At 38.5% G+C, this 26,243-nt stretch overlaps 1 protein-coding gene across 5 annotated transcripts; it reads right to left on the reverse strand.

Annotated features, from left to right (window-relative positions):
- Positions 1-427: 427 nt before the first annotated feature.
- On the reverse strand, positions 428-25,819 carry SUV39H2 (SUV39H2 histone lysine methyltransferase). Of its 5 annotated transcripts, XM_070255088.1 has the most exons (7): positions 25,759-25,819; positions 23,773-23,970; positions 21,992-22,137; positions 8,472-9,143; positions 6,550-6,696; positions 4,919-5,048; positions 428-4,144 (listed from the first exon to the last, which is right to left on the reverse strand). In XM_070255088.1, exons 2-7 carry the CDS (start codon positions 23,849-23,851, stop codon positions 4,038-4,040), a joined length of 1,281 nt encoding a protein of 426 aa, XP_070111189.1. In that variant the 5' UTR covers positions 23,852-23,970; positions 25,759-25,819; the 3' UTR covers positions 428-4,037. The 5 variants fall into 5 exon arrangements, with proteins under 5 accessions (XP_070111189.1, XP_023487768.1, XP_070111187.1 ...); XM_023632000.2 differs by lacking the exons at positions 23,773-23,970; positions 25,759-25,819 and adding an exon at positions 24,914-25,166; XM_070255086.1 differs by lacking the exons at positions 23,773-23,970; positions 25,759-25,819 and adding an exon at positions 24,533-25,085.
- Between the last annotated feature and the right edge of the window lie 424 nt (positions 25,820-26,243).

The following is a 26,243-nucleotide window of genomic DNA, read 5'->3' on the forward strand; positions in this document are numbered from 1 at the left end:
GAGGGCCTGGTCAGTTCCCCTTTGAGTGGCCTTTGAGGAATATGTTGAGTCACAGTTTAAGGTAAGTGTCTCTGCCCTAAATTACTCAGCAGTAAGTTTTATTACCATGTACACTATGTATACCAAGAGAGAGTGCTCTGAGCTTAGTCAGGTACCTGGGGGGCAAAGGAACAGAAGGCCGAACACAAGGAGTTTTAAGTGAACCCTCACCCCTTTTTTCTAGCTCAGCTGCTGCTCTGAGCTTTTGATGACACACCTCTACCCACTCAGTGTGAGAGGGGCAGGATTCCAGTTATATACATTTCATTTTCCCATCTCCCCTATGAGGACTACCACCTAAATTCAAAGTGAATATGAAATCACTGGAGAGAACCAGCAGGGACTGCAAACCATGGGTTGATATCTAATAACAACTACAATAGGCCTATTACAGAAACCAAGAGACTTCATTTTTTATTTATAGCTCTAAATGTTACACTTCATTATCATAAATCATGTAATAAATGTAACTATATACATTCGTATATGTTCACTGACATTTAAGATTTCATCTTAATAGTACAGCTTATGATCCAAGGTAGGTGTTCAAAACATGCCTGTAAACATTCTTCTGAATATATTCTTGGCATTTTATAATCACACCATCAATTTAATATTACATACTGCCACATTTTCATTGATTTATTATGTGAGTCTGGCATAGTAAATGCTGGCTGAAGAAATTTAAGGGCTAACAGCACTAGAAGACACTTTGATCAAAAAACTTCTAGTGATCACCAAAGATTTTAATGTACAGGTTTATAGTACAGAATAACTATAGCAAATGCTTATATATGGTGCTTACTCTGTGACAATGCTTAATTCTTTTACACACTGTATATTACCTCCTTTAATCCTCACAACCACCCTCTGAGGTAGATAGATAGATTATCCCCATTTGCAGATAAGGAGGCTAAGGCACAGAGAGGTTAGTTCACAGAGCTAGTAAGGGGCGAAGTCAGAACTCAAACATAGGTAATTCAGGCCCCAGAGTCCACGCTCTTAATCACTATGCAAAAATGCCTCTCAGAAAGAGCATAAAAACAGGTAGGATTAATTGAAGTAAAAATAAAGTAGCCACTGTAAGAACTGTAAAGTGTAAAAGGAAAAATGAAAAACAAAAAGTTTCAAAATACCAAGATATATCACAGAAGAAACCCAGTGGCTAGCCACATTTCCCTTAGAGAGGAATCCAAGACTTCGAAGTTTGTTTAAACTAACAGTAGAAACTGATTTTTTAAAAAGTCTGCCTAAAGCTGGTTAAATACGTTAAAAATAGTCAGATTCAGTTTACTGCCTCTGAGCTGGGTGATCTCTGGCGTGCTATGGTTACCTAGCCAGTCTAAACTTGTTTCCTTCAGTGTCCTATAGTGACTTTGACAGCACCCACCTCGTCGATTTATGAGAAGCACATGAGTGCATATAAAGGGCCTAAGACTGGCCCACAGAGTGTTAGCTCTACTTCTTAAATTCCTTTGCACTTCCAGGCAGTACTTAGCACAATATGTTTAAGTCCCTAATAATGCTAAAACATTTTAGAAGTATCCATTCCACATTATGTTAAGTGTAAAATTCTACTTTAATATTCAAATACACAACCCATGACAATGATAACTCTCTTAAAACGAAAGTAACCTTTAAAGGAATGGTAATAAACCTTTGGTTAAGCTCAATAGCAGGTAGTCAGGAATACATCAGTATTTTTCCGCTCCTTTTGTAGCCTTACTGGAAATAACAGTAAAATATTCAGAAATAAAGCTAAGTCATGATAAATAGAAAGTCAAATGCCAAATTACATTTATTTTGCTAAAGAAAAACTGTTGAACTATAAGAAAAATAAGTGCAGTCTAGATTTTGCATATATAGGGAGAAAACCCTGAGATTACCAATTGTGTATCACAATACTCTCATGTAGATACTGAAGACAATGGTGTTAACATAGCTTGTACAGTGGATTAATTTACAGGTTAAACTTGATCTAAATATTATCTTTGAATATTTGCTTTATATTGAGAGAACAAATTCTGGCAACTTAGGAAACTAATTTAAAGCAGCTAAATGTTGACTTAAAATGGTTAAAGCTCCTAACAGCTTCATTTACATAGTTTCTATTATTTTACTGTTTAAGTTCAGCTTTTTAATAACATAAAGGTAACATGGGTAATTAAAATCTCAAAGGCCCATTAAATTTCTATTAATGAGGATAAAGTTTACTGAAAACAGCCAGTTTCCCTTTGCCCTCCAGTTTACATATTTTAACACAAAAAGTAGAAAAGATCAAATTACTAGACGGTAAAACACTGATTTTTTTATAAAAAGAATGTTGACATTACATCTTTAAACCTGTGAAAAAATTATGCAAAATAATCTTGGCCACCGGAGCAACCTGTAAATCTGTGACACTTTCTTACCACACAATGTATTTTTTCCATAAACAAAACATAAGAAATGGACTAAAAAATGTATTTTTCCTTGACACCTGCAGATTTCGATTAGCAGATATACTCTGAGGCTCAAACATGTAAACAATTTACCCTATAAAACAGGAAAGTCACATGGTAGCAATATAATGAATTATAAAGTGTAGCTTCTTCCAAAAAAAGAGAGGTTAAAGATTAAGAAGATATCTGAGTGCTGCATTCTTGAAGTCAGTTCAAGTTTACCCACTCTTATTGTTGGTCATTAAAGCCTGGGGCACTGAGCGTAGGTAGACGTTAATTCGGCATACTGAAAGGTACATTTACTTGCTTCATTTACCTTCACGTTGGACACCATAATTAGAAATCCCAGAATCAGAAAGAGATGAAAACAGTTTTTCCCAATTGAGGTTTTACTATACAGCATAAAAAAGAAAAAAAAACAATGAATATATTCCATTTCAGTCTTCATAGTTCAAGTAATAAATGGTTTCATAAATTTAGGCACATATTTTGGCCAAGCCAGGTTTAGCTTTATCACATTTAAAAAAATTCATGTATAAAATAAGTATCCATTCAAAATACAGATTACTTTTTAAGAAGAGCCTGCAGGAAATACAAAAATAATTTAATTTGATGGAAAGGAAATGTTAAAACTGCCTGAAATTCAGAAGCTGTTATGTTAGTGTACTGTGTGAAAACTTATCATTAGGTACAGCTGCTCTCAGGGGTGTCTTGTCTCACTGTTCAGACCAGAGGCACTGTGTGGCTCTAATTCATATTCACGAGGGGCCCTTATGATGCTTCATTTCCCCTGCCCGGCACTCCAGAAAACCTTCCTGGTCCCACCTCCCCACCGTTTCAGAGAAGCATATTCTAAACTTTTAGAGCATTTTGGAGATTTTCCTTCTACGGAATTAAAAAATCTTTAAGAATTACTGGTTCAGACATACATTCATCATAATGGTCTAGATTGCTTCAAAATATGAAATCAAGCTGTAATTAATTTTTTTAACATTTAATTTTAGACTTTAAATTTCTGTATCAAGATCCCAATGTTTTAATGAAAGAAGTAGAAAATAGAGTATAATTCAGTATCACCTGTTTATCTCAAATACAAGTACAGTGAGTAGTAAGTAGGTACACAGGAATGGCAGTAACAAAAATAGAACTTGTATATTTGCCCAAATTGAATTAACTCTCTCTAAATTCAAGGTGTATGGCAAGTTGAATGTTGGGTCTTAGCAACTGTTACATTATCAGTTTAACACAAACTCTGAAGGAGGCATTTCTCTATTCACATAGACTTCTTTAGTATGTATATGCTGATCTGTAAATGGTTTTCCTTTCACGTTTGGTATCTAACCAGTAAATATGTATGTTTCACATTAGTCTTTGTGACTCTATTCCTCTCTTCAGAAGCATCACTAATACATGTGGCCCATAGTTTGAAACATGAATTTAAATTAACGTAGTGTATAATCTTGATAGTATGAAAAGAGTCCCAAATACTTATTTTTTAAATATTAATATTAGAAAAAAAGAAAACTACAATTATCATCAGCTCTATTTCCTGAAAATTCAGTTGAGGTAACCTCTGCAAGTCACAGCTCCACATTTGCACACAGTTCTGACCCTCTTTTTGGCTGGGCTGTGGTCAATAGAATCTGAAGATATATCTCCAGAACCTGAATACATAAGAAAAGAGAAAGAGGGTTAAGACAATTCAGAATGAGTTTCAAATTTTCTATCAGTTTTAAATAAATGTGAATATTCAGAGACAAATCATTATGAATTGTTGTGAAAGGATGTTGTTGGCTAGTAAGAGGGAAAGTGTATGTTATTAGCCCATATTTACAAGAATGGAATAAAACTTACTGGGAAAATTCAATATACAATCATTCTTTTCATACATTACTTAAGAGCCATAAATTGAGGTCAAGTAGTAACAATATGCAAAGGGCATCATACTTAGAAAAACAAAGGAAAGAAAACACTTATACTGTCACAGTAAAGCAAATGGAATTAAACGTTCTTTTTAAAATCCAAATTCAAGTAGGAATGCAATAAATCCATATGTGATTTAAATCATACTTTCAATCTTTTGAATATACATCCCTTAGTAAATATTCATAATGTAGGTTTACAATTTTTTAAATACAAATAGTATTGAGAAAAGATGTTGTAGTACAATTAACAAGCTTCCATAATGTAAGTTGTGAAAAAGCAGGTGGCAACGTGATAGAGAAGCGAGAGCATTACTCAGCCCAAGGTCAGGCAGGCATGGATTCTAGTTTTAGCTCTGTCAGATTAGCTTTGTGACCTTGAGTAAAAAGACAAACTCTTATGGCCTCATTTTTTCAGTTTTAATATCAGTTTGGTTCAGATGATCAAAGGTCTTTTCCTACTGATTAGATCCTTCATACTGAAACCACCAATGAAATTGTACTTGAAAACCATACCTTTCATCTGATAATCAAAAGTGAGCTCTTCTCCGGCATTTATGGTTCTCGTGGAAAATAATGCTATTCGGGGAAGACGAGTATCGAGGTTATCAATGAAAACATTGAACACCTGAAGATTTGGGTCACACTAAAAAGGAACATCAGAACCCATTTAAGTAAAAATGACATGAATGAGCTCTTCTACCTGCCATATAAAATCTTCAATTTCCCAGAGTATTAGTTTTTTAAGTTCTACTGGAAATTAAGTTGCTTATTGTTTAGAAGTCTTTGAGGAATGCACATTTTTAAAAATAGGGTTTTCACTTATAGAAATTTCAGACATACATAAAACTAGAGAAAATAACATAATCTACATGTGCAGCTCCCAACAATTAACATTTTTGCTAATGTTGTTTCACCTAGTCCTAACTTTTTAATTTTTCTGGAGGATTTCACTGCCAATCCCAGATACTATCATTTCACCTGTAAATATTTCAGTAAGGCATATTTAAAGAACTAGAGTAACTGTATTAAAAAAATCAAATGAGCACTGTAGAACTGAAATTTCATATTGCATGAGGTTTCATTCCTTAAAATTTGTTTGGAATTGTTGGATATTTTGAGAACTCTACACCAAATTCTGGAATAAGCAAGGAAAAAAGATCCAGTGAGTCATACTAAGAAATCAAATAAGTGTTTAATTTGTCCTTGAATACAGTATCTTAAATTTGTTATTTAAGAAAAAATTTATTATATATAAGAAAAAATTTAAAGTACAAGTTTAAGTAAATCAGAAAACTAACAAGGGAGTCAGAAGGTCTCTAAGATTTCACTACTAATCATAAACCAGTTTCTTGGTATAAAATCCATCAGAAGTTTAACATGGTCTACTCCCTTATATGGTTAGCTATATAACTTACTCTCCGAGACCCATTTTCCTTGTAATCTATAAAATGGAGATAACGTCACTTTCGTGAGCCTAATACTGTGTTATCCACCTGGCACTTAGTAGGTGCCCAATTAACTACTAACCTCCTTATATTTTTGAAAATAGTTTTTATAAAGTATAAGATTCTGGAGTTAAGGTTCCAGTTGTATTCTAAGCTCTTTTCAAACATGAATTAAGAATACCAATTTATAGTTTAGAAAAACAGTCCTAAATACTTCAATACTCTACAAATTCTTAAATTTTATAAAAATGCTAACGAGTTTACATTTTAAGAAACAACAGCCATCCTTAGCTGTATATCCTAAACTTAAGCTGTGTTAACTTCTGTAAGAAACCTATATAGTTGTGTGTGATTCTTAAACATTTTACCTCCTGATTCCTCTGCTTGTCAATTTCCTTCTCTATATGAGGATAATACCTATCTTATAAAGTAGTTGGAAACTTTAAATGAAGTCACATATGTAAAGACTCCTGCAACATGCACGGTATTTGGTAGGCATCTTGATGAATTTTCCTAACACAGCAATAATACCATGACTTAACAGAAGAGACCCTTGTATTAAAATACTTCGGAAATATTAAAAGGGTACGTAGTTTAAAAAGAATTATTCCTCAATGGAATAATGGAATGGAATTCAACAATGGAAAATCATTAAATCAGCACTAAATTAGTGCTGTCTATACTTTAAGTATTTCTTACACTGTGATTCACAAAATGAGACACATTTCCATATCGAGCTGCATCCACTGTGAATTCATCAGATTCATAGTCCAGATCAAAGAGATATGTGATTCCTTTGTTGTCATATAACTGCCCCCGTCTTTCAGCTTCTTCACTTGTGATTACCTAAAAAGAAAAAACTATAGTATATTTATACATAGTATAGGGTGTAGTTTATTTATACGTAGCTATTGCTGAACTGAAGAAACACTCATCCATAAGTTAATCGATATATTAACGCCTACAAATGTGTAAAAAGAAAGAAATTAAAGTGTCATCAAAACAAACATTCATACAAACTACTCTAGAAGAGTTCGGTGGAAAGAGGTGGGAAAACAAAGGGAGAAGAAACGATGGTGCAAAAAAATTATGACTGTTTAAATAGGAATTAGGACAAGCCAACAATTAACAAGTTGAAACAGTGTACTAACTTTCATTCTAATTTGTTGAGATGTTCAAAAAGCTAGACAACTACAGCTCTCTGCAGGACATAACACAATGTAAAGGACTAATGACAAGTATACTGTATATGCTCTAAAGGCCTATTTTTCCTATAACTAATCTGTGTGCAATTATAAATGGAGGTTTGTTCCAAATACAGGAGAGAAGCTATGTTAAATTTGCAGTCAACTGTGTGGAAAGTTCTGTTTTGTAGAAGAGGTTGTTTCCATGAAATTCTGTAGCTCAAAACCATCATCTACAGTTCTGCTCTTAAGCACACAGCTTGACCACCTGCTCAGCTTAGGAAACCAAAAATGTCTAAAGTGATTCGTGGTGTCAACCAAATTTAGCTGCTGCACTCATCAAGCCAAAAGAGAGAATACTTTGATTATAGAAGATCTAGTATTCTGAATAGTGATATATAATAATCTGCCATTGTCTAAAACTGTAAGGATCAAAATAAGGATCCAATTTAATCTCAGATTTCTATACAATATACATAAATATAGGTTATCCAACTCCAAACAACTTTTAAAATGTCAGATTTGACAACCCCAGATATGCAGTCACACTCATATTTTTGTAGTCACAGCTGAACCCAGGTTGAGGAAGTGTGGTACAGTGGTGAAGTGCACTGATTTTGGAGCCTTAGTTTTGAATCCTGGCTCTTCTTTACTACTACTGTGTGACCTTGGGCAAGTTGCTTCATTTCTCTGGGCCTCAGTTTCTTCATCTATAATAATGGAGATAATACTACTACCTCACAGAGTTGTTCAGAGAATTAATGAGTTAAGTTAATACATAAGGTGCTTAGAAGAGTATGTGGCACATGGTTAATATTATTTTTTGTATATATACGTTATATGTCTAAAAATAAATTTGCTTAGTATTTGGTGATTTAGAGAATAGTCTTTGTAGCCGACTTGCAGATACAGAGTTTGGATTTTCTTGTGGATGCAATGAATGCTTTTATGTATATTTTACAATACTTGCTCATATAGCATTGGTCTACTCTACAATATCCTTCACATTCATACAAAAGTTGAATTTTGCCAACTATACTTAACCATATTTGGTAAAATGGATGAAGTAAATTACAATTTAAAAGTTTCAAAGTCAGCATGTGTTTAGATCTGATTTTCTGTTTAGACTTTTGTGTAAAAATAGTTGTCATATTTTAAAATTTACAAATGCCAGTTTCAATGACCATGAATGGGTGTTTGTTGAAAGATGACTGTATCCATTTCATTTGTCATTCTATGTATTTTTTGCTCATATTCAAGTTCATATTTCTAACTATGCCAGTGAACCCTTCTTCTCAAACTAGAAATATCCACTTATTTCCAAATGATAATATCAAAATCATAATACCACATATTTGTTACTGAGGTAAAAAGGTAACTTTTCAAAAGCGTAAACCTTCCATGCACATTATTTGCTATGTGATAAATTGAACATACCTCTCCAACATATTCCATGACAAAACTCATTCTTTTAATCTTCACAAGGGTTTTTACACCCCAGCCACAGCCATTGCTAGTTCGAAAGATGCAAAGTGAATACTGTGTGCCTTTTTGTACAATCCTATTGGGACAATCAGGTCCACATTGACACCTTGAGTTGCATTCATAAATGGGGGTACCAGGTGGGATTTTAATTTGTCGGTTTTTATTATAAGCCAAAAGAACTCCAGCTTCAGCAGGACAACATTTCTCAAAGAAGCAATCTGTGCACGAACAACCAAATGTAGCTTCATTTACTAAGCTGATTCCAGGAGCTGGTTTGTATTCATTAACGTAGTAGAAGTCTGAAGGTGGGCCCTCTAAGTCAACAGTATTTTCAACAAAAATCATTCCTTTATGATTCTTTTTTCTGTTGAGTTCATCTTGCCATCTCTGCAGAGCTATCCTTTGTTTAGCCTTCTTTACAATGTATTCAGCAATGGCAGGTTTCAAAGCTTTGTTATTGTCTTTTAGAGTTATTGCTCTGCCTTTCTTTACCTGAGATAAATAATTACGCTTGTCATTAAGGAATTGCTGAAGTAGTAATGGGCACTTGAGATTTTGCAAAGGTTCCCAAGTATTTGTAGAATCTGGCCATCCTTTCCATTTTACAAGATAATATTCCATATCCTTAAAATATAAAAGAAAATGCAAATCAGATTATGACAGTCTCAATTATTTAAAATAATTTACTATCTTAAGGAGTAAGGTATCCATTATCATTTTTCTTAATAAAGTTCAGAATATATAGTCACAGATTTCTAGCAGAAGAAGTTCAAATCCTAAAAAAACATGATTTTTCTTTATATTACATAAAATATATATAGAATTTAGATGTGGCATAATATATTTGACCATATGCAAAAGAGTTGCACCTAGAGAAAGATAAAAGTACTGAAATTCATGAATATTTTACCAAACAGTGATTATGTTAAACAAAAAAGTATTTCTTGATCATGGAAATAGGTAGTCCCCGAACAATTTAGGATCTAGATTAGTGGTTTACTTGGCCAGCAAAAATGTATGCATCCTCTAAAGTCTGTAATTTAATATTTTATGCTGGATATGAGGAGGTTCTATTTCTCAGTGTCATGGCACACATCCCCTAGATGTTCCAGAGACACACTGTCGCATACAGTCATTCCTAGCCGTGTGTATCTATGGAGCACCTGAAATGTGGCTGGTCTGAATTGAGATATGCTTTACGTGTAATGCACACTGAATTTCAAAGACAGCACAAAAAACAAATGTAAAATATTGTTTAACTTTTAAAAAATGTTGACTACAAATTGAAATAAAATTTTGGATTTATTGGATTAAACATATTATTGAAAGCAATTTCACCTTTCTTTTTGTTTAATGTGGTTACTAGAAAATTTAAAATTATACATATGTAGCTTGTAGTATATTTCTATTGGACAGCACAATCCCAGAGAACTCTTCCCTTAGTTAGATTCACCTGTGATTGGATTAGGGAGCAGGCACTCGAGCCACCAAAGGTCAAATATTTTGCTTTGCCCCTCAGACTGCTGTTGGCCCCCACGGTGCCCGGAGTCCTGCCCTCCTACCCCAGTGACTTGACTATGTTTTCTTCCCTTAAAGTCAGGCAATGCCATGTTCCCCTTAAAAAAGGTAGTCAAGTGTGTATAACAAAAAAATTCTGCAATAAAGTCTCTCAGTTTTTTCTTTGTCCTGTGGGGTGACTAATACATCGACGTGCCCTAGGGTAAAACACCTTCTGAAAGTGATTAAACTGCATTCTGTAGTTTTTAGTTATTTTGATTCACAGATATTAATAAAAATTTAATTGGGATACATTTGCTTTCCCGTCAAATTCTTAATAAAGATTTTATGATAAAGTAAGGATGCCCATGCTGGCTGTTTTACTATCCATAATGTATTAGTACCAGACGCCCTGGAAGGTCTCGGTAATGTGGTATTAGCCATGCTGCTGAGGCTCCAATTGGGCTGAGGAGCACCGACGCAGCTCTGCAGGAGCAAGTCACTCAGCTAAGCGAGAAGCTTGTCTTCTCCCCACTGTCTTCATCTCAGTGTTTCACGATATTCCACTCAATAAGCAGGAATGCTTGTGAATTAAAAGAACTTTGCTTCTTTATGAAAATGGTCAAAATACGTTTTCTCTGTTAAAACTATGTGGTTAAATTATGGTGTGAGGGTATGCACAAAAACTGTACTTCCATGGAGATATAGATTGTGATTCCAGGAAAAAAGGCCTAGACATATATTTAAATATTAGTCAAATTGACTCCCTAAGATGTAACATGGATTTCTTCCTCCTGTCAGGTAACTCCTACAATTTGGGACGGTTGTTAGGTATCTACTCAACAATAATGAAATCCACTTGACAGTATCTAACATATCTACTGCTCTAAATTATAAAAGTTTTTAATTTTTCTGATTCCAGAATAAAGCAATGAACCCTGGGTCCTCTTTTTTTTTCTGCTACAGTTTTTCCTACCAAAGCCCTGGGTTATGCCAAAGTTGCCAGCAAACAATGAGAGAAACAGGAACACGGCTTCAAGTCAGATAATTAAACTAAATTATCATTTAGCAAAACTAAAACACTGTGCTACTGGTTTGCTTCCAAAATAGCGTATTGTATTGTTTAATGATAAGTCACTTGCATTTTTAGTGACTAAGTTTTGTATGTTAATCACATTGGTACCCACTTAATTTATGGATGGTAAAGATATTTATGAAACATGAATGCTTTTAGCAAATAGTATAGAAATATTAGTAATATTTTATTTCTACTACTTTGTAGACTTTATTTTATAAGAATACTTTACTATTAAAATCCAAAAAAGATATTTCCAGTTTGAAAAATAAGATAATTTTATACAGAAAAATCAGTTTGACTTAAGAAACAAATTCAATTAATTCAATATCCTAAAATTCCAAATAAAAGCCAAAAATTTCATAAGCCTCATATATTATAAATCAGTATCTTATTCTGATATGCAGTCAACTCTTGATTACCTATAGAAATGGAGCATAGTCATAAAAATGATCCAACAAAATCACTCCTGTATAATTTGGAATGCATCATATGAAGTTTTTCTTAAAGACATTTTCCCCCACTATGTTTGGCTTGGGTTAAATTCAAATATTTTCGTATCTACAATAAGTATATGAAAGTTTTCGGTCATTAGGAGGTATGATGAAATGGAAGGCAATACTAGGCTTTAGGAGTAAAATCTTATTGGGAAAGAAGGCAATAATATGTAAAATAAGTAGCAATGCAAGGTAGTACAATTTTAAATGCCAAAACAAAGAAGACAATCAATACAACTGGAATATAAAGAGGGAAATCAACAGAGGTCCGACAATCAGAACAGGTCACAGAGGAAGGAGAACAAACTACACCGTGAAAGACTGCTAGGACTTGCTGGGTAGGGAACAGGGCAGCCAGGATGAAAAACACCAGCAAAAGCTTGGAGCTAAGATTTGCACGAAGTATCCAGACAACATGAAGAGATGGATTTGGCTAGCTTTAAAGTTTAGAACATTGAAGTGAAAGATAAAACCGTTATGGCAAGGCAAGAGCAAATTTTAGACAGCCTCGAACACCGGACTGAGGGCTCTGAACTTGTAGGCCAATGGTTTTTACAATTCTTGGAAACCATGGTGTTTCTGTGGGGAGCTTCATTACATTTAATTCCATCTTGTTGATTAGGAACAATTTTACCAATCTTCTAATTGCCAAGCCAAGGGCTCTTCTGACTTACGCATTGATATCTTGATTCTCCCTTGTTCCTCTTCTGCCTTCTTCACTGAGACTGCTATCCCTGCCCTTCACTTAAAAACAACCAGATACTCAGGGCTCTGTCCGTGGCCGCTTTCCACACTAAAGAACCGTTTATTATCCTTTCGAGAATCTGAAGTAAGCTCTGGACCTTTCCCTAACAAAAGTCACATATGTAATATTTTGGGTAATTTCAGGATATTTGGATTCCAGGTTAGGAATTCCTGCTCTAAATGCCTCTCTGGGCAAGCTCATCACTCCAATGGTTTTAATTACATGCTGATGACTCCCAAAATTTTATTGCAACCCCACATATCCAACAGCAGACTGGATGTCCGAGTTCTTAAATTAACCTATCCACATGGAACTCCCCACTCTCCTTCCATTTTAAATGGATTCCTTCTGTATTCTCCCCATCAAGAGGAATCTTACCCTGTCTACGTAGTCACACAGGTTGCAAACCAGAAGATCAGCCATAATTCTTCTCCTCAATTCCTCATCAAGTTTCTTTAGATGCTTACTCCTGTCCATCTCTATTATCATAGCTCTAGTTACTTCAGGCTTTCGATTCTTGCCTGGATTATTACATTAATCTCCCAACTGGTTTCTCCGCCTTGAGACTGACAACTCTCCAAACTATCCTTCTTTATTAAAGTGTAGAGTTTCCATATAAAAAAATTATCCACCGTACCAGTCATTTTGTTATGTTCTTGCTTAAAACTATGAATGGCTCCCCGATTGCCTACAGAATTAAGTTCAAACCTCCTTACAACAAAGATCATTCTTGATTGGGACGGTGCTGCCTCTCTAGCTCAATCCTCCAGTATGGCCCCATTCACACACCACCCTCTAGCCACAATGACCTGCGCTGGTACTTGAGCTGCCAGGCCTTTTCATACCTTCCTGCTGCTTTGCTCACAAAGTTCTCTCTAATTAAAATGGCCTCTTTCATTTACCTAATGAACACTTATTTATTTCAGTTTCATCTTTTATGTGTAGAAAAACCAACTCATCTTTAAAATTCAGCTCAAGTGTCATCTCTTCTGACAAGTCTTTCCTACCTCTCTTGCCCAAAGAGGACTGATCATTGCCAACCCCACCGTATTCCCATTTCCAATCTAAACTATAAGAGATTTGTGGGAAGGGATGGAATCTTATTCTTTGTAGCCCCAGAACCAAGCACAATTGCCTACCATATCTTAGGCTTTAATTGCATGTTTCTGAATTTATAACAAAAAATATGTTTACCAACATGTGTGCAATATGAAAATCACTAGTAACTACATTCATGCGTTGCTTAACGACAGGGATATGTTCTGAGAAAAGTGTCCTTAGGCAATTTTGTCATTGTGCAAACGTCACAGAGTGTACTTACACAAGCCTCGATGTACAGCCTACTACACACCTAGGCTATCCAGTACTAACACCGTCATGCATGTGGTCTGGCGTTGACTGAAATGTCATTATGCAGCACATGACTGTATATGAGTCCTTAAAAGAAATACCAGCTGATACACTTAACCTGGAGATAGTAATTCGTGGTTTTTCAGTATTTGTTCTATCTGCTGTCTATAGCCAATAAATGGTAGTAAGCACAAAAACTTTTAAAATATCTATACGGGAGGAAAACAACAACAACAAAAATCTATCTTCCCACTAGCTAATTTTTTCCTGCAGGTTTTGAAATAATCATCATATTCAGTGTTAGTGATAACAACAGCCTGCATCTGATCACGAAAACACCAGTGTTCCGTGGCAGCACAGTTTGAGAACTATTATGGTCTTTGGAAAGCTAATGATTTTCACATCAGTAACTGACAGAGAGTAGGAACCGTGAGACCTGGGGTAGAGGTCCAAGACCAACACAAATGAGCAACACGTCCTTGGGAAAGTCCTTTCTTGGAGCTTTCTTGATCTCTAAAATTTGGGTTTTAGTCTAATGATCCCTATTCTTATTCCAGTTCTTAACAAACCACTCTAAATGCAATCATTCTTTTACGAATATTAATCCATGGTTAGATGTGGAATATTCTGTTAGTATGTAGCATGTAGTATAGTGGTGGTTCTAGAGAGACAGAATTACCTGGATACTGTAAGAAGTCAAAGTTTTGGGTAATAGTTCTTTCTTAATATGTGCTTACTAAGGGAGAAGCCCCACCAGTATGCCTGGGGACTCTAGTTCTTCACTAATGAGCTAAGCATGTTAATAGAGAGTACCCATGTTTTTGTCAGAAATTTTTCTGTAGGAAGGAGTGACATGGCAAGAACATGGTGCAGAAAAATCACAGAGCACTGCGATTAACTACTATAGTATAGAACCTTTAAGTTCAACTGGACCCTGACATGAACTCATAATAGTAACAACCCTGCTGTTCCCCAGTTAGTATTCTTTCCATTTCCCAAGTTGGCTATTTCAGACCTCCTCCACCTGCTCAAGGCCTCTATCCCACTAGCTCCCCCATTTTTTTCAGTAACACAGGACCTCTGTTCCTAATGTAGAGAGAAAACAGAAATCTCCAGGAACAAATTCCACTCATCCATGGACGTTAAGTAGAGAAGAAGGTGGAGGCAGATGCAACAGAAGAGGGAGACTTCCTCCATCAATTACCCGTCCTCTTCCAGCTCTCCCTCTCTACTGGTTCTCGCTAGCATTGAAACCTCGCTCATTTTTAAAAAGCAAATTAAACTAAACCTCCTTAAAGATATAAATATGTAAGGAATCTCTAAACGATATGATATATTAATAAAAGCTGAGAGACTGGAGACCAAGATAACAGGGTGGAAGACTTCTTTTCAGTATAAAGCCTTTTATAACATTCAATTTTTTAAACCACATGCATATATTATTCTAAAAAATGTAAAACTATAAGGACCCTTACAGCCTACACATCTTTTCCCCTTTCTTCAAAGCTAAAATTCTTGAAATAGTTGTGCAAGCTACTTGACTCTACTTTCTTACTTCTGATTTATTCTTTACTTCACTCTATTTTGGCTTCTTCTCTCCATGCCACAGAACCTGCTGTAAGGGCACCCACGACCCTCCCACGGCTCAGTCTCATGCAGGCCTTGCAGTTCTCCTGTGACCCGCTGGGCACTGCTCTCCTGCTATAAGGACACCCACGACCCTCCCACTGCTCATTCTAATGCAGGCCTTGCAGTTCTCCTGTGACCCGCTGGGCACTGCTCTCCTGCTGTAAGGGCACCCACGACCCTCCCACGGCTCAGTCTCATGCAGGCTTTACAGTTCTTATGAGACCCGCTGGGCACTGCTCTCCCGCTCTAAGGGCACCCACGACCCTCCCACGGCTCAGTCCAATGCAGACCTTACAGTTCTTATGAGACCCGCTGGGCACTGCTCTCCTGCTGTAAGGGCACCCACGACCCTCCCACGGCTCAGTCTCATGCAGGCTTTACAGTTCTTATGAGACCCGCTGGGCACTGCTCTCCCGCTCTAAGGGCACCCACGACCCTCCCACGGCTCAGTCTCATGCAGGCTTTACAGTTCTTATGAGACCCGCTGGGCACTGCTCTCCCGCTCTAAGGGCACCCACGACCCTCCCACGGCTCAGTCCAATGCAGACCTTACAGTTCTTATGAGACCCGCTGGGCACTGCTCTCTCTTGCTTGCATTCTCTTTTCCTCAGGCTTTCATGATTTACTCTTCTGGTCTGCTTCCTACTTTTTTTTGCCAGTTGTCTCAGTCTCTTTGGCTGTTCTTCCCATGAGTACCCCTTGCTATTCCTCAGTCTTTGTTCTTCTCTCACATTTTCTTTGCTTGAATTATTGCAATAGCCCCTTACCACTTTCCATCCGTTCATAGCACAAGAGCTAGAGTAATATCTCCAACACATCCATCTCACCATGTCGTTCTCCTGCTCAGAACTACAAAATATTTCCCTATTGCCCATAAGAAGTCCAACATTCTTTTCTTAACCTAAAAGGAGTTGCACTTTCTGGGTCTGTCCCTCCTTCTAGCTTCATTTCAATCCCTCTTGCTGACCATGTTCCACTCACACTTTCTATTCCTTGAAGAAGTCAGGCTTTCTTCTGCCTCAAGACCCTTTCCCATTTATCTTTTCATCCTTTAGCACCAAATTTAAATATCGGTTCCTCACAGATACCTGCCTAGTCTCTCCAGGATAAGTCTGAGCCTTCTCTACATTAGCACTTACCTCAACTATAATTAAGTACTTTGTGCAATTATATTTAAGGTTTTTCTATCATCATGAGAAGATAAATACCATGATTACTGGAGTTTCTCTGTCATTCATTGCTGAGATCCTAGTGCCTAGCACAGGATATGGTAGATGGCCAATAAATATCTACCGAGTTAATGAATGGGTAACTGTATACATTCCCAGGGCTTCAGTTGCTATCTTTTTGCCAATTACTTCAAGAGCCATGTTTCCAGTTAGTTCTCACTCTTGATTTAGAGCCACATTTCCAACTATCTACTGGTCATCTCATATTTAAATGTTTTCAACCTTCTTCTCCAAACCCAATCTAGTCCCCGTCCTAATCCTGCTATATTCCTGGGTCTTGGTGAACAGTATTATTATCTACACCATTGCAAGTCAGAAACCCATGTTTTCCTAGATGGGGCTCCCTCACTGCCAGATCCTCACCCAACCCCCTGACCACCAAACCACAGACTTTTAAATTTTACATCCTTGCTAATTAAAAACTTCGCCTACTTCTCTTCACCCCCATTGTTATACTTTGGTTCAAGCACCATCATTTTTTGCCTAGATTATTCCAACAGCCTTTCAGAGTGTGTAAGTTGTGCATGTGTCATTCCCATCCCCGCCAACCCATTTCCTCACTGCAGAGAGAAAATTCTCTGAATCACATATCTGATTGTGTCACTCTTTTTAGAACCTTTCAAGTGACTCGCCATTGCTGTAGCAGGGCTGAAAGTTCATTCACTCACCTCTCATTCTTTCCCTCCCGCTCCATCCTCTGTACCAAAGCCACAAGGAATTACAATACTTATATTTTCAGGCCCCAGCTGGATATCACCTCTTTTGGAAAGCTTTCTGTGACCAGGCCTAGGTGTGCTTCCCACAGATCTTGTAATGATGTCTGCAATAGCACTTATTATACTATACTGCAATGGATGATTTACTTCTCAATCTTTCTCACCAGGCTGTGAGTTCCATAAGGTAAGGGACAGTTCTTATTAATCTTTATTTTCCCAGTGCCTAATGTAGAACCTGACATACAGAAGAAACTCAAATGTTTATTAAGTGAGACTACAGAAAGAAGAAACAGGAGATATTAGTCAAGAGATTGCTGTTAGAATCTAAGCATGAAGCAATGAAGGTTTAGTCTAATAGTGATGGTGAAGACTGGAGAAATCACTGAAACAAAACTCAGTTCAATTCATTAGTCACTAACTAATACCCATTATTACCCATTATGTACTAGAGACTACAGTAAGACATAGTCCTGGCTCTCCACTGGTTGACAATTTAGCAGGGAAGGTATGAAGCAAAGCTATAAAATGTGATAAGTTCTAGAATAATGAAAAGAACAGTGCTTTATAAGTCCTAAACATGAAGCAATTAATTGTACTGGCAGTGGGGAAGGGAAGAAGGCTCCATAATAGGTGGGAACCTTTCAGCTGAACTTTGCAGGCCAAGTGGATTTTGCCAAGGAGAGAAGGGAAACAATAGTATTCCAAAGAGGCAACTGGGTGAGAAAAGCAAAAGGGCGAAAAGGTGCATGATGTGTTCCAGGAATTAGAATACGAGCTATGTCTATTTTTAAGCTCTGTTCCCAATGCTTAGAAGAGTGCCTGGCCCATAGCAGGTGCTCAGTAAATCTTAGCTAAATGAAAGAATTTACAAGTATTCCAATGTGGACAGAAAGTAGGATATTTCACAAGAGGTAAAGATGGAAAGGTGGCTGGTGGCCAGGTAATAAAGAACCTCAGCCTAAATGCTCTCTTAGACTGGCAGACAACAGGAGCCACTAAAAGGTCTAAAGCCAGGCCCTAATGCAATCAGAGCTGTGTTTTAGAAACAACTGTAATGGCTTTGAGGAACAGGGTAGTGAGACAGTGTCTTTTACAAGCTAAATGGAGGGGAACACACAAAGAAAGTAAGGGTCATAAGACCTTTCACCTGCCGTGAGTATGAGAGAGTGAGAGAAAGGAGAGAAAAAAGGTACAGGTATGTTGAAGTAATGCTGGCTTATAGATTAAATACTCTGTGCTAGGCAGGAGAAGAAATGGGGGATATAAGTGGGGTGTTGAGGACATAAGTGTGCAAAGTAAGGTTGCTTATTCCAAAGAAAGAAAGCAAAGGACTGATGAGAAGGACGAAGGAGAAACTATACAGCAAAAGCTACCCAAAACTGAACTACGATACTCAGAATTCTGTATGAGAAAGAATGTTGGTAGCTCCTTCAATGTAAGCACTACTTAGTAACTCTCTCTGTGAAAGTATAACAGGAATAAACAGGAAAAGACAAACAGAGAGGCAGAGATAATATAATCTTATGACCTATTAGATTAAGCGAGTAGGAAGGAAAGAAGAATTAAAGATGAAATTACAAGGTTAGGTAACTGGGGGTATTATGATTCTGTTAACCTAGATAGGGAACACTGGATCAGGATGCAGATTTGTGGGAGGAAAATGAGTGTAGTTATGACTATTTTGAATTTGGGTACCTGTAGGCTGTGCAGTTTGAAATAAAGCCCAGACAGAGGTCGATGCCTCACAAAGATTTGGAAGTCATGAGCCAAATAGATACAAGTAGAAACCAATGGGAAATTGGTCATCTACAGAGCAACTTCAAGGTGAGAAAAGGGCCAAGGACAGAGCCTTAGAGATTACCTGTATTTCAGAGGAAGGACAGATAAGAGTCAGTAAAGGAGATTCAGAAAGAACAGTGACAAAAATACACAGGCAGAAAAGAGGAGTGGAAAGAGAGCTGAGTAACAATAATGACAGTAAACACTTCTATAGTATGAACATGTCAATCTCTGTGGTAAGCGTTTCACCTCTATCAACTCCTTTAATGCCAATAACAATCCTATGAGACGGGTACTATATTTCCTAAGTGAAGAAACTGAAGGACAGAGAGGCTAAAAATTTGCTGAAGGTAACACAACTAATAAATGGTAGAGCCAGAATTTGAACCTCGGCAGTCTCGGCACAGACAAGAGAGTTTCAAAGAACAAAGGGTAGCCAGCAGTGTTGGATGTTACAAAGAAGTAGAGTAAGATTTGAGGTCCTCAAATTTGGCAATTAGGTGACTGACAGGACAGAAATCAGAATATAGTGGGTTAAAAAGTTATTGAGAAGTGAAAAGACACCCATAGGAGGAAATTTTTGCAAACTGTATATCTGATAAAGGACTATGCATAATATATGAAGAACTATGACAACTCAATAATAAAAAGACAAATGACCCAATTTTTAAAAATGAGCAAAGGATGTGAATAGACACTTCTCCAAAGAAGATATACAAATGGCTAATAAGCACAAGAAAAGATGCTCAGCATCGTTAGCCATCAGAGAAATGCAAACCAAAACCACAGTGAGATACACTTCACACCCATTAGGACAACTATAATCAAAAAGTCAGAAAATAAGTGTTAGTGAGGATGTAGAGAAAATGAAATTCCCATACACTGCCAGTGGGAATATAAAATGGTGCTGTCGCTTCGGAAAACAGTTTGGCAGTTCATTAAATGGTTAAACATAGAGATACTATATGACCTAGCAATTCAACTCCTAGGTATACATCCAACAGAAATGAAAATCTGTCCACACAAAAACTTGCACATGAATGTTCATAACAGCAGTATTTGTAAGAGCCTCCAAACAGAAACCACCCAGATGTCCATCAAGTGGTGAATGGATAAATTAAATGTGACAGATCCATACAACAGAATATTTGGCAATAAAAAGGAATGAAGTATTGATATACGCTACAACATGAACCTTGAAACATTACGCTGAGTGAAAGAAGCCAAGCACAAAGGACCACATACAAATTGTATGATTCCATTTATATGAAATATCCAAATGGGCAAATCTATGGAGACAGAAAGTAGATTAGTGGGTGCCCAGGGCTGGGGGGAAAGGAGAACAGGGAGGTTTGGGGAGGGACTGCTAAGCAGTGTGGTGTTTCTTTTTGGGGTAATGGCAATGTGTAACCATCCCCACAATCAATTTTCGAACAAGTCTGAGAGAACACCTAAAGCTTTGTACACTCTAATTTGGTGAATTGTACAGTATGTGAATTATATCTCAATAAAGCTGTTTTAAAAAGTTAATGGGAAATGAAGTAGGAGGAGAAGACAGGAAATGCTTGAGTGGAGAGGTAAGGTCCTAAGAAGATTTCTGAAGGTTAGGGAAGATCTGAATAGGTTTATCGATTGAGATAAATCAGTGGAAAAAGAAAACTTGATACAAAAAAGACATCACAGATTAAGCAAAGTCCTAAAGGGGATGGATAAGAGGAAAAAAGAAAAACGGTGATACCTCTGAAAGTAAGAATGAGCAATAGTGAGAGTTCACGCTTGAAGGATCCTATTTTCCACTGAGGTAGAAGAGCTTGGCAGCTGAATACCAGAGGGTGAGGGATAGAGTATGAAGTCTAGAAAAGTTATAAAAGTTGAGAAAACTGCTGACAAGAATGGGAAAAGAAAGCAAAAGATAAAAAGCTTGTCAAGGAGAAGTGAGCAGGGTGAGAACAGAAAGAAGGTTTAATGGAGCCAATATATGTGATTAGATGAAACTCTCAGCTAGAATGGCCAGACCGGAGTTCAGGAACTCAGATGGCAGAGGATTGGGCCGTTTTGGGGTTGAAGGTTGCTGAGAGTTTAGGTGAAGTGCTTGATCATAAAATCCCACTAGGCGGGGAAGGCAGTGATACCAAAAGAAGATGGATGTTTCAAAGAAGAACTGAATTTAATGACTGAATTGATATGAGGATGAAGGAGGAGGAAATGAAAGAATTAAACAGGATTCTGGATTCACTTATCTGGAAGAACTAACAGATCAATGACCAAAACAGAGTTCTTGGAGCGGGAGTAGGCTAAAGAGCGATGAAGTAGTCAAAAATATATTGTAATGTTTAGAGTGAAAAAGCTTCTTAGAAGAACAACGCTTGTCATTTTTAAGAGGAATAGGAATAAAGTGAGGCCCAGAGAAGTTAAATGACTTTGCTGAAGTCACAAGGTACTAGATGAAGTCTAGAAATGACTGAACTCCAGGCCATTCTATTACACCACAGAACCTCACTAATCCTTGGAGTTTGACGTGATGGCAGGAAACACAAATCAATGCTTCCTGAGGAGGTTCAATAACACGAAAATTGGTTTTAATTTCTAAGGTTCATTTCAGGTGATAGTGGGGAAATATGATTCAGGAACAAAATGAATGACAGGAGAAGCCAATCTGAAACAAATGAAATACAACATTTGCTCTGGTAATCCACATGGAGATAATCAAGAGTTGGACGTAGAACGATATAAACACCTTAAAATATTCTAACACAAGAACAGTTTATGCTTCAAAATCCTCTCAATGTTATTTGGCAATATAGATGATAGGACATATAAATTTTTATGGTTTAGAATTTTAAACATTAAGAAGAGCTTTGCTTACTTTTAAGGTTCCTTTTATGTTACAGAAATATGAAATACTGAATTAGAGTTCGATTAAGTCTCTTTTAAGGGGCTAGATATTTGCCTTACCTTTACTACCTTGTAGTCACACAAGTATTCCACCTCATAATTGTTTAGATTCCTTTTGGTGATTCCAATCGATTTACATGTGAGCTTTTCTTTTCTACATAATTCCTGAAGAGTATCAAGTGAAACTAGGCAAGGCACACACCAAGCTACAATAAGAAAATAGAATTCTTTACTAATGAAACAGCTACTCAGTTAAAACAAAAAAAAAAGAAAAGGAAAAATTTAAGACCTCTATAGCCCCACCCTTCAACTGGCAATTTTACAGGACTAAAAATTCATATAACAAGAAACTGTTTACGTGTCTTCAAGAAAAAGTTAAGCATGGAAGAACTATTTTGGTAAACTGGTCTTGGATTTTCTCATGGGTCTCTATCCTACTGTGTTATCTGACGGCAATTAATTTCTACAAAACGTTTCATGTCTGTAAGCTTTCTTAAGATTACAGATAATATGATGCAAAGGTCGACAGAGATAATGCTTTTGACTTTTCCATTATATTCTACCTAGACCATAATTGCTGTTTTAATAATTGTGGATCTCTAGGACATACTTATTACTGTTAGAAATATATCTTAAAATATATTTTAAAATATATATTAAACTTTAAAATAATTTTAAATATATTTTATTTATATATTTTAAATATATATTTAAAATAATCTTATATATTTTAAATATAATCTTTTATATTTTATCAATACATATAGAATATATATAATATATATATTATATATAATATATATAATATATAATCAATATATTTTAAAATAATCTTATAACTTGTTAAAAAGTAACTTTTTCCCTTTCTCTTAGTTGCACAATAAAAACTGAAATCTAATTGAAATACAGTTCTATAGTCACATATTCGTACACCACATGCCCTACTTTTCTCACTTTGTAATGCTGCATGAAATTTTAACTCCACTTATGATTTTGCCCATGCTGCAATGTGTTACTATCAAGGCGAATAAACCCAAGAGTTACAATAAAATAATGGAGTATATTGATTTTCCTAATCCTTATTTCCTGTATTGTTTTTAAAGCCAAGAATTACAAAACAGAGTATTCATTTTACATGATCTATACACCAAGCTTGAAGAAAATCAGCCACACTCATAATCAGCCTTACAGAAGCCAGTAATTGTGCTGCAGAAGATTTTACCCTCAAATTTCTGTAAACAGTATGCCACCATACTGCATATAAAATATGTTAACACCAACCGAGGTTTAGAAATAGGTAATAAACTTGGTTTTATGGCTAGTGTTATGGTAAGCAAGAGAGAGGATTAAGGGTCCTCTGCCCCAGCCTTTGCTAGGCCACCTAGCTACATGATTTTAGCGAGGTTTCCATCTTTCTGGTTTTCAGATTCACTGAAAAAATTTGAGAGGTGGAATAAATGGGGGTTATCAAACAAAATCTATCAGTAAATTCAAGCTTTACGTGGTAGCTCTCCAAGGTAGCTGTGATAATCTTTTGTTTTGAGGTGATTTCCAGGGAAGAAAGAACACAGCAGCTCTTACTATATCCTTTCCTCACCCTCCCCAACTCACACACGGACTTCATTGTCACAAAGCCTGAAGCACGATTTCCACCACCCCCCTTCCTACAAAGGACTCATAATTCTAGACCAAGAAATGAAAGATATTTTCCCCTCAAAAATCTGGGGGAAGGGGTTGCTTGCTTTGGAGTGGTGGTTTGGGGGTAGGAGACTGGCAGAACAGAAAAGACCCCTTAAATCCCTTCCATTGAAAACACTTCAGGATGTTTTGTGTAAATTTACCCTCATTATGCAGATCACGTGCAAAGCAGGCTCCTGTGGGGTATCTACCCAAGGTGTACTTGTTTGCCATTCCCACCATTTTTATCTAGCTGAAGGAACAGGAGGATTCAAGACACAACTCTCGACGGAAATGCAATTTTGAGAATAAGACAAACTGGAACATAAAAACTGCAAACCCTTGGTAACAATTCCGATTGTCTATAATAAGGTAGAAGAATTCATTTGTAAGATTAAACATCTCATTACCACCACAAAAACCTTACACTAGTTCACACTAAGCCCTCGTGGAAGAAAAGTTGGGGGATTATGCGTTCATAAACTACGTGGAGAGGAGAAGCGCTGGAAAACATCTTTAAAATTCTAGAATGCATTGAAGGTTCCAGTCTTTGGGACAGCGCGATACCAACACGCACCCACGTTCAGTACCCAATTCTCTGGCGCCCACATAAGTAACACGCAAGTTCCCGGGGGTATAAAAATTACTGTAAACCAGAGGCTACGTCCTCAAACACCCACTTTCTAGGCTATTCTCCAATGCGAATGTAGCCTCCCAGGGCGTCCGCCTCGGGGGTACCCTCACTTGCTTCCTTTCCTGGCGCTCATCCTTCGGCGCCCTTTCTTTCCCCTCCGATCCTGAGGTCGCATTTACCCACCGGCTTCTCAGCCGAGCGGCCACGCCAGCCGCAGACGTCCCGCCCCCGACCACAAAGGGGTCCAGCCACCCGCGCGCCCCAGGCCCGACCCCCCGCCACCCGAATACCTCCGCACGGCGGCCATGCGGGGAGGGGCCTCGGGCCCGACGGGCAGCGGGGGCCGGGCCACCGAGTCCGCGGGACCTCCGCCGGGCGGGAGAGCGGCGCCCCCGACGCCGGGTGCGCGGGCAGGGCCCCGCGGGTGCGGGGCGCAGGAGGAGACTGCGGGGAGCGGTCGGGCCGAGCCGCGAGAAGGGGCAGGGGCAGGGGCCAGGGGCAGGGGGCGGCCCGCGGCGCCCATGTGGGCGCCGGGGTGTCAGCAGGGCGGGAGGCGGCGTGTCGCCGCGTCGCGCTCTGGCGGGCCCGCGGGTCCCGGCCCCGCTTCCCGGGCCTCGGGAGTTTGCCTAGGGCGCGGGGCACGGTGAGGGGCGCCTCTCTCCAGCCCTCACCTCCTCGCGCCTCGGCCGCCGCCATCTTGGGGAGCTTTCATTCAAACTGGCGCGGTCGGAGCGGATAGCTCAGCGGGCCTGACGCTCCGCCCCTGCCCGGCCGGCAGTCGGAGTCGGGGGCCGCGGCTCACGGCTGGAAGCCGCCGGGTCCTGACGTCACCGGAGGCCGACCCCAGCCGCGGCTGCGAGCGCGCCTGCGCCCCACGTCGCCTCCCGGCGCGCGGCCGGCAGCGGGGCGGGGCTGCGGGGCTCCGGGGCGGGAGGCGGGGTGCGCGCCGGGGCGGGCCGCTCCGCTCGTTAGCGGCCGCCCGCTCTCGCACGGCTGGTCCGGCGCCTAGCTCCGGGGTCCGGATGAAGGCCGCCCCGCGCTTTTCAGTTTTTACACAGGCACTCGGGGTACGCCGTACAAAGTCGAAAACGCAGAGCGGAGCTGTACTGTGCAGGGGATGTTTCCCTCCCGTGCCTGTTCCTCAGCCACCTGAGCCCAACTGACCATTGGCCCGTTTCCTTCTCGCTACTCCCCTGCATCCAAGTTCTCAAACTGGCTGCACGTGGGGATCATCTGGAGAGGGTGCTTTTTGGCCCCACTCGCGGAGACTGATTTAATTGGTAGGGGTGTGACCTGAGAACTGGAATTTTAGAGCTCCCCAGGTGATCCTAGTGTGCAGCACGGTTTGAAACCACCGGTCTAGATCAGTGCGTCTCACACTGGAAAGGGCATAGAAATCATCTGAGCATCTTGTTAAAATGAACATTTGAATTAGGTAGGTCTGGGCTGGGACCCGAGGTCTGCATTTCTGACGAGGTTCCAGGCTGTGCCCGATGTTTCAGGGTCGGGGCCACACCTTGGTGGCAAGGCTGCGTGAGGCCCAGGTCCTCTCAGCAAGACAACTCCAGGAGTTCTCCATGGTCTCCACCTCACCCCGCCCCCATCCATTCTTCACACTGCATCCATGGTGACTCTTCTAAACAATCCAAGGCAGAAATCTTGGAAGGGTAAATTGCGAAAACTTCGCTAGAAAGCCATTTGACAGCTTAAGGATTTTTAAAATAAATTTATATAAAAAATTACAAAAATATTTCAAAACATCATGTATAAATTTGAAATATTGGAAATAACACATTAATTTGATTCAATTATGAAATACTGTATAGCCATTAAACATTATGAAACCTTTAGTACTGGGGAGGTGTTTAATACGTTAAGCAAAACAAACAACAAAAACCTATGAAATATACAGTTTCAACTGTGTAAGAAAAAATGTACTATAGGAAGATAAATACAAAATCTCTGGGGAGTGATTTCCTTTTTGACCTGTAGTTTTGCATA

Source organism: Equus caballus, chromosome 29 (genome assembly GCF_041296265.1).
Source record: "Equus caballus isolate H_3958 breed thoroughbred chromosome 29, TB-T2T, whole genome shotgun sequence".
NCBI classification, from domain to species: domain Eukaryota; kingdom Metazoa; phylum Chordata; class Mammalia; order Perissodactyla; family Equidae; genus Equus; species Equus caballus.